Genomic DNA, 15,123 nt, shown 5'->3' on the forward strand with positions numbered 1-15,123 from the left:
CGTCAAAAGGCTAAACCAATCTTTTCACTTAGCTATCTCACAGACAAATTCCCCGTGGTATGCACTCAGCCCATCTTAGATCTGGGGCTGCTTATAAATATGCTATTATGAACACACAACTGGGGTTCTGAAAAATCCATCTGGCTATATTAAACCATAAAAAGCACAATGTGCAGTGAGGAAACAGCCTGTAGGTATTGGCAGGAAAACAAACAGGGATAATGATATTATGCTCACATGTACTGTAAAACCACATAAAGTGGAGTAAAGCTCTCATCAGTAAATGTCTTGAGAAAGTTTATCTTTCTCCTAAAGAAAGAAAGAAAGAAAGAAGAGGACAAATTTAATAGGAAAAGGATCACTGATCGTCTCAACTGATTAGCTGATCAATCATCTGACTCAGACACCAGTCAACAAAAGAGATGATCGATGTAAAGTTTGGACAATAGAGGGAACACTTTCAGTTACCTGAGCCAACACAGTCAGGAAGTAATGTCTCTTGAGGTTAAAAAGAAAGTTTGATGTCTATTCCTAATATTTATATATTTTAAGAAGGACCGGGGGAAGTGGGAAAGCCTTTCTAAAAATCAATTGGTGTCCAAGCTAAGGTGCTCTTTGCCTCTCCCCCTCAAGATACGTGGTGAAGAAACTCTACAGAGGTCTTGAACAGAAGTGATGAACAGGAGTCTTTCGATAAACTGTAAACCACAAATACAGGCATGTCCAGAATGTCAAAAACTACCCTGGAGCATCTAACAAATGCTTCAAGATACATGATTGTGGGGAAAACGCTTCTATGGCCACGTTAAGACGATGTTAAATAACTTTTATAGAAACCTTCATGTATCAATACTTACTTAGGAACTAAATCCACTTTAGCCAAATTCTACAGTTTCACAACTTTCATTTAATGTATTTTAATTCATTCCATTCTGTTCCCATTTATTTGTTATACTTTTCAGATTTTTTTTAAATCTCAAGGCAAATATTCTTACCCAAGTCCATATCTGAGGCTTTTAGGCGATGTGAATGTAGGACGTTCTTGTAGATTGCATCCAGTATCTTCTCTTTCACCTGGCTGATGGTGTCACAGTTCAGAACCTTAACCTGGATCTCTGGACTTTTCTCGTTCTCTGGATGTATGCAGTTCACCACCTGTGGCAGAAAGATACACTGGAGTGCAACTGTGAGGGGGCAAGGAGCTTCCGGGCGGTCAAACTCAATCCAAAGCACTGACCTTTTCGTATTATTTAGACACATGAAAAAGACAATTTATTCTAGTTCATTAACTGCAAAGGATGTAGGCTGTGGTATCTAATATATATTTCATTAAAGTGGACAAGTCTGTGTACTCCATGTAAACAATATTGATTACTATCTTGACTGGTACTAATTGGAACTTCAATAATTTTGTGTTTGCTTTAGGATGTAAATATATTGCAGAGGATCATTTAGGAAATTGCTCTTCCTTTAGAACTCAAAGAGAAACTGTAATGTGGAAGCTAAGCTGAAAATCCCTAATAACGCTACTTATATGTTCACATTCATTCATTTTTAACATTTGGTTTTTGTTTTGTTTTTCAGTGCTTACTCTGGGTATTAGAAATTCCTTACATTAATCAATAAGTATACACAAATCACGTAAATATGGATTGAAGAAAATTTAGATATGTTTGTATGTATCCAGTTTCTAGAACAAAATTCAATAAAAAAAAAAAATACTTGGGTATTTTTAGATGCAAACATACATCTGCTCTTTATATACTGTGGAAAATGGAGCATTAAGCAGAATATTGGTAAATATTATAAGGTAATATTAGACAAATTTCCAGGGAAAAAAATCCTTTATTAACATGGATTGCAATTCAACATGGTTATTAAGGATCTAAATTTGTGCTTGCAAGATGTTGACTTAAAACTGATCTGACACTGGAAAAGGACCAAATGATATCTAAAACTCCCCTGCTGAATCCTGTCACAGTAGATCGAGCTCACTGGCAGATTTCGGTAATGAATGAGCGGCTGCAGAAGGAGAAAACTTCATAATTTCTTTTCTTATGTAGACTTTGCTTATGCGTGCCCTGCTTTATCCTCAACGGCTCCAATCTCAAATGGAAGTGAGGTCAACACTCCCATGGCCTCTGCATGTCGAGTGTGACAACAACAAGTTTGTGTCCCTTTGCACATCTCATGACTGACCACCCATGACCACCCCATTCTCTTGTTCCTGAAAGCATATTAAGCGTCTCCCTTTTAGCCCCACTTCCCCAGGGCAGGTGAACCCCATACCAGTGTCTTGTAGTCAATCTGTTGTCTGATGAGCTTGTCTTCACTGAGAGAGTAGCGAGCCTCTCCTGTGATTGAGTCAATGGGGCCTTTCTCCATCTGCTGCTTGATGGCACAGAAGAGCGAGAAAAGAGGCTCGCCTGCACACTCCTACAAGCAGGTTTGGAGATAGAAAGAAGTTTGTTAGAGTCAGCATAATGTTAAGTCACATGTACTCTCTTTGCTAAAAGAAATATGAAAAATGTCTTTTTTTTCTGTTTCCCCCACTGTTTGGTTTCCAATGTTATCAAAACTTACAAACTTGACTCTTAGTGTCAGAGCTACTGCAGTTGCCAGAAAGAAGAGAAGTTTAGGAATGATTTTATGGATAAAAACTTAAGAGTGATATAAAAGAAAAACTCTTGAAGGTGCACAATCTTCTGTGTCAAAACACAGCTATTCATCATTCACAAGGTACTGCTCATATATCATAATTTATATGATATTTTCCCAGCTTTGGTATAGAAGAGAAGACAGAGATTATAAAATTCTTTTGACTCAGTGGCATAAAGAGCAGGTGCTTCTGATTCGTGAATATTTGTATATCGGTGCACTTGTATCTTATTTTTGGAAGAAAACAGAGAGGCTGGCTTTTAACTGCAAGAGCCAAAAATATTTCATACCTGGAAATCCTCTTTAGTTCATAATATATATATATATATATATATATATATATATATATATTAAAAAGGGTTCTCCATTAGCTGTCAAAAATTACTGTGAACAATACTAATAGTAACTTCTCCAAAAGCTGAGAACTACAAAGTTACAGTACCTTCAGAAACTTGTAGAGGAGGAACGTAAACCAGTTGGTCAGCATTTTCTCTGCTACAGACTCAGTCCTGCAAACAGACATACACAAAGCACATAATGAACATTTGATCCCTGTACTCTTATTACCATCATAAATATTCAACATGGTTGTCAAATATTCTGCAAAACATGACGGCAGCAGATAATGAATAGGCTTTTGCTGCACAAACATAACCGCAAAGACGTGAATTGAGAGAGGCTTTGCGCATGCTATACGATGGCCTTTCAGACAATCTTTCAGCTGGCTTTTATGCTCAGGCACGCCAAGGGCAACTCATCTACAGCGGCGGGGATTTTAATATGAGGCAGAGCAATTAAAAGCCTTTATTTGATCCCAGTGGATTGATGTCGTTAGGGGCTGGAGCGGCTCTGTAATAACACTGGTCTCATTATGAAGCGCTCCCTCGCCTATTCACTGGACTAACACTCGATCCGTGCACAATAGAAAGTGAATGAATACATCTCCCTCTCCTTCTCTGCCTGGCATCTATGCTCCACTGGTGTGGCAAAATTGTGTGCCTGAATGAGCGTGTATGTGTTGACCTGGGCCAACAGTGCAAGTGATCCCGTGTGAATGGCTAATATGCATACATAAAAACAACAGTGGTGGTGGCAAGGGAGGGAAGAAGGAGAGACTAAGATCGGATATCCTTTGACAGAGACCTTCTTGGCCAGCAGCAGGGGTGTTTGGGTTATAATAAACACACACCCCTGCTTCTTTTTTCAATGAGAAACTACCATAGACATCAATATTTCAGGATTAGCGTCCATTGTGCCTGCATGTGTGCGCGCATGTGTAGATTTTGTCCCTAGTGTTTCAGCTGCCACCTGCAGCCCTCCCTCCTTTTGCTATTCACAGCCTCTTAAAGAGTCTCCATACTGAAACACACGGGGTGCATGATGTGCCATTGGGCTTGTCTGGTACCCCCTGTCAACACTGGCACAACACCTGGAGGGGATTAACTTCCTGCCCCTCGCTGTGCCCAAGCTTTTATCATGCCGCCTTTGCACCCTTCCTCTGTCCACAGATCCAAGGGTCAAGAAGGTCACTTTTCATCTTTTCTTTCATGTGTCATTGCTGTCCTCCTCCCTTCCTCGCTTTGACTGCCCTATTCCGGATCCTGTAATCGCACAGACTTTTAAATCCTCTCAATTTCCAAAAATGCAGTCTTTCCATCAAAGGGATGTAAGGAGCACAGAGAAAAGAGGAGGTTCACTGGTAAGGAAGGAAGGAGGGAGCAGTGAAAAGAAGAAAAGAATGAAGAATAAATGTTTTGGCCGAGTCTGGCCTTCCCTTTTCTTCTTTAACTTCCATTTCCTAAATCACTTCCAATAGATCTTGTGTTTTTTTTGTTGTGGCTGTGTGACCAGACAAGTGTGAGGTCTTTTTAAGGCTAGTTTGCAAACGATACAAATTATTCCCACTGTGTGTGTATTTGGAAAGTATCCTGTGTGCTATGTGTGCTTGCACGTGCATCTGGTAGCAGGTAGCAACCCTCCAGTAATAGGAATTCTTGGCACAGTTCCACTACTTTGCTTTTGCTCCTTCTCACTCTTGTTACACTCTGTAGGGAATGGTGATAAAAGCACCACTGTGACTGTGACTGCTCTAAACATCTATAGTTAGCATTGAGTATTACAACTTTCTAAACAATATTCACCAAACCTCTCCTCAGCTGAAACTGAAAAAACACAGCACAATCTATGTTGGGGTTAATCTTATGAAATGTGCCGTGGCATATTGGCATAGTCAGATTTGCTCACTTGGCAATCATTCAGAGGGTCAGTAACTGCTGGGAATGATCTAGAGCAGAGGGCTCCGGAGGTATTTAGTTCCCCCTGATTATTGAGGTACAAAACAGAGAATGGGAAATGTATATGCTTGTGTGTGTGTGTGTGTATATATATATATATATATATATATATATATATATATGTATATACACACTGTACAGGCTCTGTATTTATGGAGAAGACAGGTCATCTATGTATCATACTGTCACACTTTGTTGGCTTGTTGCAGACATTAATTTGCTTATGCACAGAAATCTGCTAAATGCTAGCTAGCAAACAAAACCTGACTCTTCATCAGCTGAGAGTATACTTATTGCTGTACAAAGAGTCCTGTGCACCTGTGTGCTGATAGCATTTCTGTGCTGGAGCCAAACCAATGTTGTGATTAACACATGAGCATATTGGGTTTTCATCTTTTGACCAGCATCAAAACTAATATTTTGGCACTTAAACTGTAGCCAGACAAAATTTAAGGCTACAGGGAGGTTGTTTAACACTGCACGATGGGAAGAGGGTATGGTGGTGTGGGGAGCTGAGTGAAACATAGAGGAATGATGCACAGAGAAGAGTTGGAGAAGGAGTATGCAGCAAGGAATGCGACAGATGGTTGTGGAAGGCTCTCGTTAGTTAGCTTGCCTGGTGGTTGTGCTTCAGCACAGGTTGAGATGGGACAGATGGAAGGATGTGTGTTGGTGTATGGAGAGGAAAGAGGACACACACAAGTACACACACAGATTTCTTGGAAGAGGAGGCAGTGGTTAGCTGTGCTCAGATGCTGTGCCAGAGACACCCTGCTCACACACTTTAAGCATTGATTTAGCAATCAAGAAAACAGGGGAGGGGAGGAAGAGTAGGGAATATAGATTGGGGGAACGAATATAGGTGAGGAAGAGAGAGAAAGATAGTGACAATGTTTAAAAAAAAAAAAGCAACAGGCTTTAGAAATGAAGACAAAGGAGTAAGCAGTGATGAATGAGAAGCCAGATTACAGCACTTAAAATGAGCAAACATGGATAAAAAAAGAGAAAAGAAATGGAACAAATTAAAGGGGGAGAGGGGCAGAGGGGGTGCTTTATCCAAGTTCCTCCTCCAAGCTCTGTGCCTATGTATTTGGGCTATTTTCAGCAACTAACCAAGGACACACCAGTCATCACTACAGGATGGCACAGCTCACCACATCCCATCTAAAATGCATGCTAGGTTGTTGAGGAACTAATAAGCGAATCTGTGGAGGAAAAATGAGATGACGACAGTCTGATCAGTGGCCATCACAATCAAGTAGATGACAAATGGGAAATCAAACTGGGTGTGTTGTAAACATGCATTTTCCCACTACTGTTCCTGCACGTACTGGTATTTTCTACAGGCTTTCCTTCTTTGTCATTAAAGAGGATAGATGTGCTTTGTAATTGGATGGTACCTTTGGTAGTCAGTCTTAATTCACATCAAATCTTGATATAAGATATGGAAGAGCACATACGGTCCCCATAAACAAAACAATTAAAAAGCTGATAACACAACTTGCTTTCATGCCTCGGCAGTCAGCTTTCCTCACAAGATGACACAGCTTTAAGTGTCTCCATTGTCCTTGACCACCTCTCCCTGTATGTGCCATCTCTTATATTGTATCTACTGCCAGGATCAGCAGTTACTCTGTTGTTTAGTGGCTGCACCATACTCTGTAAGCTCTGACTGCAATTAATCATGCCTCCTGCCCAGACAGCAATAATCTCTCCCTGCATCACCAAGCAGCCTCAACAGTTTTTTCATGAGGAGAATATGCCCAGTGTCTTCTGGACGGTATGATGAGCAACATTAATTTTATCCCTGTCTGCATATCCCTGTTGTGTTTATGTGTTTGGCTTAACTGGCAGACAGAGAGTGTCTTTAGCCAGAGGGAGAATCAGCATTTGTATTGAAATTAGATGGACAACTTAATTTATCACACGCCTGTCAAATCATCTGGGGGTGTCAAGACTTGACTGACAACCCCAAGCAAAAAACATTTAATGCAATGTGTATGTAAGCATGCACATGCAAGCACACACACCACACACAACAGCTGTGAAGTAGCTGGTTTACTCAAGTAAGCATAATCATCACATTTTCCAAACACCGCAGGCAGGAAGCATAATCACATACAGTGCTGTGTTCAAGTGCATGCCATTCAAGCTTTGACTACAAATCCAAGAGAGGATTGTGATTGTGCCAGAGAGCAAGCTTTTCACAGTCTCTTTCCCCCCTTTTTTTTTATAAATTAGTATTTCTTTCCTCTTGAGCTATTTGAAATTGGATTCGCTGCTAATTAATCATAATTATTTTGCTAATGATGTGCATGGCAATGAGCTCTGGTGTTTCTCAGACAGAGGCTGAAATTCAAGGTCACAGGAGTTAATCCAAACATGTCACAGATAGGAAGCACTGAGAAGCATATGCAGTCCTTGATAGCTGAGAGCCGATATAACAAGTGTAAACCTTTCATCTTGATACCATATCAAACTAAGTTTAAAGCAGCTGAATGTTATGGAAAAAATATCCACATTTAGCTGCTTAACTTTGACCAGCTGTTAGGCAGTGCTGCAAGTAAAGTTAGACTCTTTTGGAGCCTGATAATTACCTGCGAAGCAGCAGTTTGAGGTGGCTTTTGCTCTCAAGGTTGCGGTCTATGAGGTCAGACAGTAGGTGCTTCAGGACATCAGTAGCGTACTCCAACTTGCTCTGCAGAACTGTCATGATCAGTGAGGCCACATTGCCGCGGTCCCTCATGGAGAAACCACGCTGGGCCTCCAGAGTGCGAATAAAACACAGCAGGAAGATTTTGTTGTTAATGAGCTGGCCAAAGAGCTTCAGCCCTTTCTCCACTTGCTCCTGGCGGTAGCCCTTCACCTGTGAGGAAACAAGAGAAATGAAACACATTAAAAATAACAAGGCAAAGGAAAAAAATGTACTGATTCCAAGTGGCATAGTCAAGATGGTGATACACAGACCTAATTAGTCACTGCTTCATTTTAATGTATTATTAGCTCTATGTTTCAAGCTGGACAATGTTTTTATCTTTTCATGAAGAATATACTTTAACATGGTTTTCAGATCATAAAGAGATGAATTATTCAAAGCCTCCATAACCATTAACCATTGAGATTATATATATATATATATATATACATATATATATATACACATACATACATATACATACACTTAAAAGAGCAATTTGACAGGTTAGGCTTAGTAAAATAAAGATGGAAAGAGGAAATAAATAAAATGAGAGAAAGAAATGGAGGCATCCAGAGAGAAGTTTAATATTTTTCAGCTTTTGTCAGGCTTCATCTGAGCATTGAGAATAAAGGTTAGGAAACACCGAGCCCCTTTAGGGAATGTTTATTATTTCGATGGTACTGTGTTCCATATTAATGCAACTTGAAAGAGACTGCTGCGAATTTCCTTCTTCCGAGCTCATGTCATCTCTGTTCTATTTATACTTACCACAAGTGTTCTCTTCTGTTTTTTTTTTCTTTCATAAATAGCACCTAAGGAGATTGTTTTTTATCTGTCAAGAGCACTCGTGGTAAGACAGCATCTCTTTGCACCCAACGCAGCTGTCAGCCCACATATGCTGTGTTTTTACCTTTCCTTGAGGTAGTTGTAATCTGCCGGGAGTCATTGTTCGGTTGCATTTCTAATTTCAAACAGTTTGACAAAATATGTAGAGCATTTATGCCTTCAAACGTGTCTGAACGTTGGAACTTTTCAAGCATGCACAGTATTTATGAGAAAAGACAGAAAACTGTGTTCTGTGTATTTTCATTCTCTTTTGGTCCTCATATGTTGTGACAGTCTTGTGAATTATATACCCAACAGAAATAGTTTACTTTAATGCATCTCTTTTATGATCTTTAATGATGTATGAGCAACTTTTTATGACCTGTACACTATGTGCATGGAAACCCTACAATATGTGAGTGTCAAAACTTAACCGTTTCCATAAAGATCAAGTTTGAAGCAGAGGAAAAGCCACAATGGAATCTAGTTAATATGACATGAATACACCTAATAGTTGCAAAGAGCAAATTAAATATCAAGAAACTGGCTTTCAGACAAAATTCCAACAGCCTTCTCAATATATTTCATTCTTCAACCGCGCACTTGATGTTTTAAAATAATTCATTTCAGAAAACTTCCCACTCTTTAAGTGACCCTTGATAGACTTTCTAGAACCTGTCCTATTTCTGTCTGGAGCATATCATCAAGACTTGACTTTAGATTATTGAACACATCAATAACAATTAAGTGGTCATCAACAGTCCAAGATAAGCCCAGTGCTTTCTCCATTAGGCTCCTTTTCCACATCATACTCCCCATATCGTTTGATATTTATACCAATTAAATCATAATTAATATTGCTTATTACTGGGAAATTCTCATCAGGGATGGAGTGCCTAACCCTGAAGGCAGTGAAATGGGGGTCCATCATTCTTTTAATGGAACAAGATGACCTGCTCAATTATGGTTGTCTATCAATGTCACCACTGGGGATAAATGACTTGATTTTTTTTCTATTTGTTCTATATTCTTTTGCTATACTCCCTGTGAGTGACTTTTAATTTGTTTTTGAGGTGGAGAGAGAAAATGACATAGCATCTCATATTGTTAAGAGTTATTAATGAGAGCACACCTCTGATTTAAGGTATGCCTCGTTTGTTTTTGTAAAAGTGTTGTTGTCAGCCGTCACACGGCTTTTGTTTACCAGGCAGCAACAACAAACAACTTCAGCGTCAATTTCACCTACTGCGACCCACCACATTGTTAATTTGCTTGCTCATTTCGCTTTCATTTCCAATAAGGCTAATTGCATTGTGACAAGTACTTGATAGACTCTGAAAAAAGAATGACACACACAAATTTGTCTGTTATGTGTAGGACATTTAATTGAAGGGGAAAATTGGTAAGAACTTCTCGTGTCAGGAATTCATGTTAACACTACTTTGCAAGTAAACAACTTTCTTTATTAAAAAAAAAACATGTTTATTGAAAAAGTGTCTGAAAGGAATAAAATATCATAAAACATTATAAACATAGCACTTCTTTTGTATTAAAATCTTAAGCTTTACCAGATCTCTCAGTACAGGATGCTCCTCAATGCCTGGGAAGAGGACCCTCATGGTGTAGGTCCTGTAGTCCAGGAAGGGTATACCCGCACCACCTAGATCACTGGTCAGCTCATGGATGTCTGTCTGCAGCTCTGCAAAAGCTGAAGAATAATAAAAACATGTGTTTCTATGTTTGCTCTTACTTAAAACTTTAAAATCTCACATTCAGAGCGGTTGAGCAAAATCTTTAACAGAGGGAAGCTTTATGATGATGCTCCCAAAACTTTGTAAACAAATTTTACGATGATGATGTAAAATCTATGAACATCTCTTACATCATCTCCAACCTCTTACCTTCTTTGCACTCTAGAGCTACACGAGACTCAAGGTTATCCATCTGCATCTGCAGTCTCTTTAGAGTCAGATCACTCTCACGAGACTTGCGGGTATAGGCAATGAGCACCACCACAATGAAAAGGATGAGGAGGGCACCGGCTGCAGCAATGCCAATGATTGCCGTTTTGCCAAGTTGGCTGTCGGAGGTGATGTGGACCACACCTGGGGAAAACTCAATACCGCCAACACGTGCCTTGTGACAGAGAAACACAGTTTGTTATCAAAAAGAGAAAATAGTTATTAGCAAAGAGCTTCACTTAAATGTTACTTGAGCAACATTTTTAATATCTGACCAATTAAGATGAATAAATAAACTCAAATTAAAATGTGTTGCTTAAAGCAAAATATGTTTACTCTTCTGATCACAATTTCAGTGTATACAGCATTTATTTTTGTAAACTAAATTCAGACAGACATATTGATTTGCAGTGACAAAACACTTTGTTTATTTGTACATCTAAATGTTTTACAGTAATGCATTCTTATCTTTCTCTGATTCTGGGCTCAGGTGGTAACATCAGGAAACGCTTTCTTTAAAGTGGTTCCTCTTAAAACCACAAATGGAATCTTTATTAAGTTTGCTTAGACTGTAATTTTTCTTATTGAAGGGTTATTTGTTTGTCTTTTGTCTGCTTGTGGGCACTAACAGGAACCACATGGCTGATTGGATTAAGGCTGCAGTCTGTTTGAGAATGGACAAGGGGATGGATAGAAAGCAACGTGAGGAATGTCTGATTCTCAAACTGTCAATTGATTTTTAGATCTGTCTGCTTCCCCCAACACAGCCAACCTATCAAGTGCATGACTGTTTATCTCTGTGTTTCTGCTGTATCACTCACCAAAACCTTGTGTCGACCAGTCACGTTGGGTGAATCACAGACAAGCTGGGTATCTGACACTGTTAACGTGCAGGGCTTCTCACCAATCAGAACTGTATAGTTCAGCTTTCCATTCCCACTGTTAGTTGGTGGAACAAAGTTTCGCCCCTGCAGGAGAAAAATCATGGATAAGTAATACTTCTGGCAAAGATGGGAGTTTATGATCAAACAACCAATTATCTATAAATAACTTACAGGTTAAGGTTTTCAAACTTTATAAAAGAAAGCTATAAATTGATAGTAAACATGGAGAAATGTTATCTCTCTACATACTTTTAGGATAATGGGTGATGCAGGTTTAAGTTCCAAGACTCCAGAGACACTAATTGGTTCAAATTCTGGGTTTGGGTAGTAGATAAAGTTGGTGCTGTTGAGTGCCATCAGAGACTGCACGTCATCCAATTTAAATCCAAACTCATCTGGTCTTTCAGGGACTTCTTGATGCCTCGCTAAGCTGATGGGCAGCTCTGGAGCCTGGCACACCATGGATGTGGGGCTTAGCACCTCACATAACTGGAGGACACACAAAGAGAGTGAATAAATTAATCTTGTGCAAAATTACTACATTTATACAAATATGTATTATTTTTTCATATCCTTGCAGGGCTGGACCTGATCACGCCACTCATGCCTTCTTGTCAGTCAAGCTCTACCTCTTTAAGCCTTTGAATTCACCAATTTTGTTTTATACTAAACTATTCAGTCAACAGTTATTAGTCTCTTATATGTCACATGTGCGTTTCTTTCAAGTTAGATTTTAAAAAAGGCAGAAAAGGATCTGTCTGAGTTTCTTCCTCAAAGGAAGCCACCAAATACGATGCCGTTCGAGATCATGTACAGTCTCAGCACAATCAAGCTTTGATGTGTGGAGATTCAGGAGTGATAATTGGGTCTTACTCTTCCTTCATAACTCTTTACAAAGACCCCCACAGCCTCTTCTCACTTCTTTTTCTTAATCCGTTATTCCTCCCTGTGATCTTTTCTTCTTTGGTGGGCACATACTTATTCACCCACTCATCTCTCTCTGTTCTACTTCTCCAGCTCAATTACAGCATCTCATACTTCATTTTGTATCTCGTCTCATCCCTCATTTGTGTTCTTGTTGTGGTCTCTCTCATACGTAATGCAATTCAGATTATTTATCCTTTATTTACAACTTAAAGTGAGCTATATAAGCAATGACAGATTGATCTGTCACTGTAATGTCCTACGCCTCTCAATATCCCCCGAACATCTCCATTCCTCTCCGCTTGTCAGGACACTGACAAATCAACCAGCAGCACAGGTCTCCCTCACAGACATCTCACATTTCCACAGTAACCTCTGCCATGCAGTCATTCAAACTGCTGCCTGTCACTCTAATTGGCTCCTTGAACATCAGACTTGACAAATCCTGTAAGGTCTTCAGGACATCACTGCGTTGTATCATGCAATGGTACATGTCAGGTACAGGAAGGTAACTGGAAAGAAGAGAAACAAAAACTCCCGTCTGTGGACAAATGCCACTTAAAATGCTTTAAATGTCATTCTGTTTGGGACTCCTTCTCATTTAGATCTTAGCTGTGCCAGAGTGAGAATGTGAGATGTGGACAAATTCTATGGAAACACAGTAAGCTCCGTGGATCGCAGTGCCCAGCACAGACGTGAGCACAGATGTTAAACGTGCTGCAGGTGCATGCTCAAATGGACCATGAAGATAGAATTACCACCTTTTGTTTCTCCTTTTCTTTCAATGAGATCAAACAAACTCTTGTATGACTTTATTTATCCTCCCTGGAGTAAATGAATGAAAAGTTGACAAGGGCTGGTCTCTGTGGGTTTTAATTCAGTTTCAAAATATCTCTGTTGTTAAGTGGGGAGACAAATTACAGTAGTTTTATCAGTTGATTTTGCATTGTGTTTCTTTTAACTCTAAGCTTTCAGTGTTATGAGATTTTATCTACAGGTGGAACTGAGGAATTTGCTAATGCTTTAGCAAGAACAAGGAAATTATACAATTAAGAAAAAAAAGGCTGACATTTACAATTGCTGGCTTCCTGTGGGGAGTTTACCTGCCAAGAGAGTTTGAGGACTAAATGGTGGTAGTACAGATTGTTCATTATAATATTTTTACTCCAGGACTGCTATAAAAAGTATAAAATAAACCTCAGTTTCACTTAACACATTTGTATGCCTCTATTTGTCAGGTCATTCCAGATTTGAACAATGCTGTGAGGCGACAGTGCTATCCAAAGTACCACCATATTAAATATAGTGTGCTTTGAAAATTAAAATAATCTAAACCTTCTACATAACTTTATCCAGATCAACAAAGCAGTTGGATTTATAAATCTAATTATTCATGTTGTGCATTTACTTACATTAAGTGTTTCATGGCCGTTGTATTTGGCTCTGATGAGTGGGGTCTGAATGATGTCCAGGTTAGTTCCTGTCACTGTCACTGGCGTATGTCCACTTGAAGATGAAAGAAAAAAATATCAAAGTGAAAATTTTGTTCAGTAACTTTGCGGGTGCTTTTTCCTTTTTTAGGCCTGACCGGCCTCAGCCCTGTTTTGCCAAATTGAAGAAGTGTCCGATATGCAGCCTTCTGATATACCTGTATATGCTCCACTCTGGCTCTATCTTGGTGATGGTGGGATCCTCCACATATTCAAACTGTAGGTCTTTCTGAAGTTGGGCCTTATCTATGCTCACAGACACAGACACGTTTCCACAGCCGTGCAGGGAAGCATGGGTTCGGCAGGTTAGCCACTGGCCGCCCCTCCTAAAGTCATGACAGGATGAAGTATTATTACAAGAAACTGCCATGTTAGTGTCTATTCACACACCCACAACACACAAAAAGGGATGTTTTTTTATAGCTGATAAGGTAAATGTATATTACTTTGTGAAGACACTTGGGGCAAATAAGTTCAGGTGTTCATCACCTTTAGTACAAAGTACTAAATTATTTAAAAAGACAATTAAATTTAATGTCCAAGATGGCTGAATGGCTGTTAAATTGGACCGATGTAGATATTTTATCGACTGGACTTAGAGTTGTGTATCAAACATCGCATTCACCCAGAATAATAGTTATTGTTGCCATCACCATCATCATCATCATCATCAGCTTGAATTTCCTGGCCACCATTTTTGTTCCAAATACATTTCATCACTGTTAACAGGAGAACTGTCAGCAGCTTGACAAAAACTGACTTTGACGGAGCTTTTAATTGACTCTTTAAGTGTGATTGGCAGGGTCAGCCCAGACTTGTTCCCACTAACCTCAGATAAGTGCAAGGCTGGTCCTTGAACATGACTGACACATGGCTCCCAGCATCAAAGTGGGTACCGGTGATGTTGACAATTGTCCCCCCAGAGACGGGTCCTCGGCTCGGTTTGAGGCTGATGATTCGTGGAACCTGGGAAAAAAGATAGAGGTTTGTGTGCTAAAAATCAATCAGAAGGTGAGATCAGGTGCTTAAATGTGAAATTCTATTGCTCAAAAGCAAAAAATGATAGAGAGCTGACAAAAATGTGCAAAATTAAGATGTTGGTCAGCAACTGGGAACCAAAGTCAAGCTGTATTCACAGTTTAACTTAAATTTAATCCAGTTTAAATTTAAAGCCCTGAAATAAATACTAAATATGTGCTATGGAAAATAAGAACAAATCAACACTGTTTCTGTATGTAATAAACTGTACTTTAACATGTACCTTAACAGAAACTGACAAATCAAGTATTTTATACTGACTAGTATTCAATAAATTTACCCAATCCTGCACACTGTGATCTAGTTGGACATACAGTATGCCATGTTGGAAACTTTTAAATTAAAGTGACA

The 15,123-nt window shown here is 39.3% G+C and overlaps 1 protein-coding gene across 4 annotated transcripts in view; it reads right to left on the reverse strand.

Annotated features, from left to right (window-relative positions):
* Nucleotides 1-15,123, reverse strand: part of plxna4 (plexin A4) — a 248,207-nt gene that overhangs the window by 43,169 nt on the left and 189,915 nt on the right. For 3 of the 4 annotated variants that reach the window (XM_041977658.1, XM_041977657.1, XM_041977659.1), the window contains exons 15-25: nucleotides 14,564-14,700; nucleotides 13,893-14,060; nucleotides 13,657-13,750; nucleotides 11,570-11,809; nucleotides 11,258-11,404; nucleotides 10,377-10,611; nucleotides 10,043-10,183; nucleotides 7,550-7,820; nucleotides 3,101-3,167; nucleotides 2,290-2,436; nucleotides 996-1,155 (exon numbers count right to left, since the gene is read on the reverse strand). In XM_041977658.1, coding sequence (XP_041833592.1) covers nucleotides 996-1,155; nucleotides 2,290-2,436; nucleotides 3,101-3,167; nucleotides 7,550-7,820; nucleotides 10,043-10,183; nucleotides 10,377-10,611; nucleotides 11,258-11,404; nucleotides 11,570-11,809; nucleotides 13,657-13,750; nucleotides 13,893-14,060; nucleotides 14,564-14,700 — 1,807 coding nt within the window. Of the gene's footprint in view, nucleotides 1-372; nucleotides 469-995; nucleotides 1,156-2,289; nucleotides 2,437-3,100; nucleotides 3,168-7,549; nucleotides 7,821-10,042; nucleotides 10,184-10,376; nucleotides 10,612-11,257; nucleotides 11,405-11,569; nucleotides 11,810-13,656; nucleotides 13,751-13,892; nucleotides 14,061-14,563; nucleotides 14,701-15,123 lie in introns of those variants that run through there. The other variant, XM_041977660.1, reaches the window with a different exon arrangement.

Source organism: Melanotaenia boesemani, chromosome 23 (assembly GCF_017639745.1).
Source record: "Melanotaenia boesemani isolate fMelBoe1 chromosome 23, fMelBoe1.pri, whole genome shotgun sequence".
In the NCBI taxonomy this organism is placed as follows: domain Eukaryota; kingdom Metazoa; phylum Chordata; class Actinopteri; order Atheriniformes; family Melanotaeniidae; genus Melanotaenia; species Melanotaenia boesemani.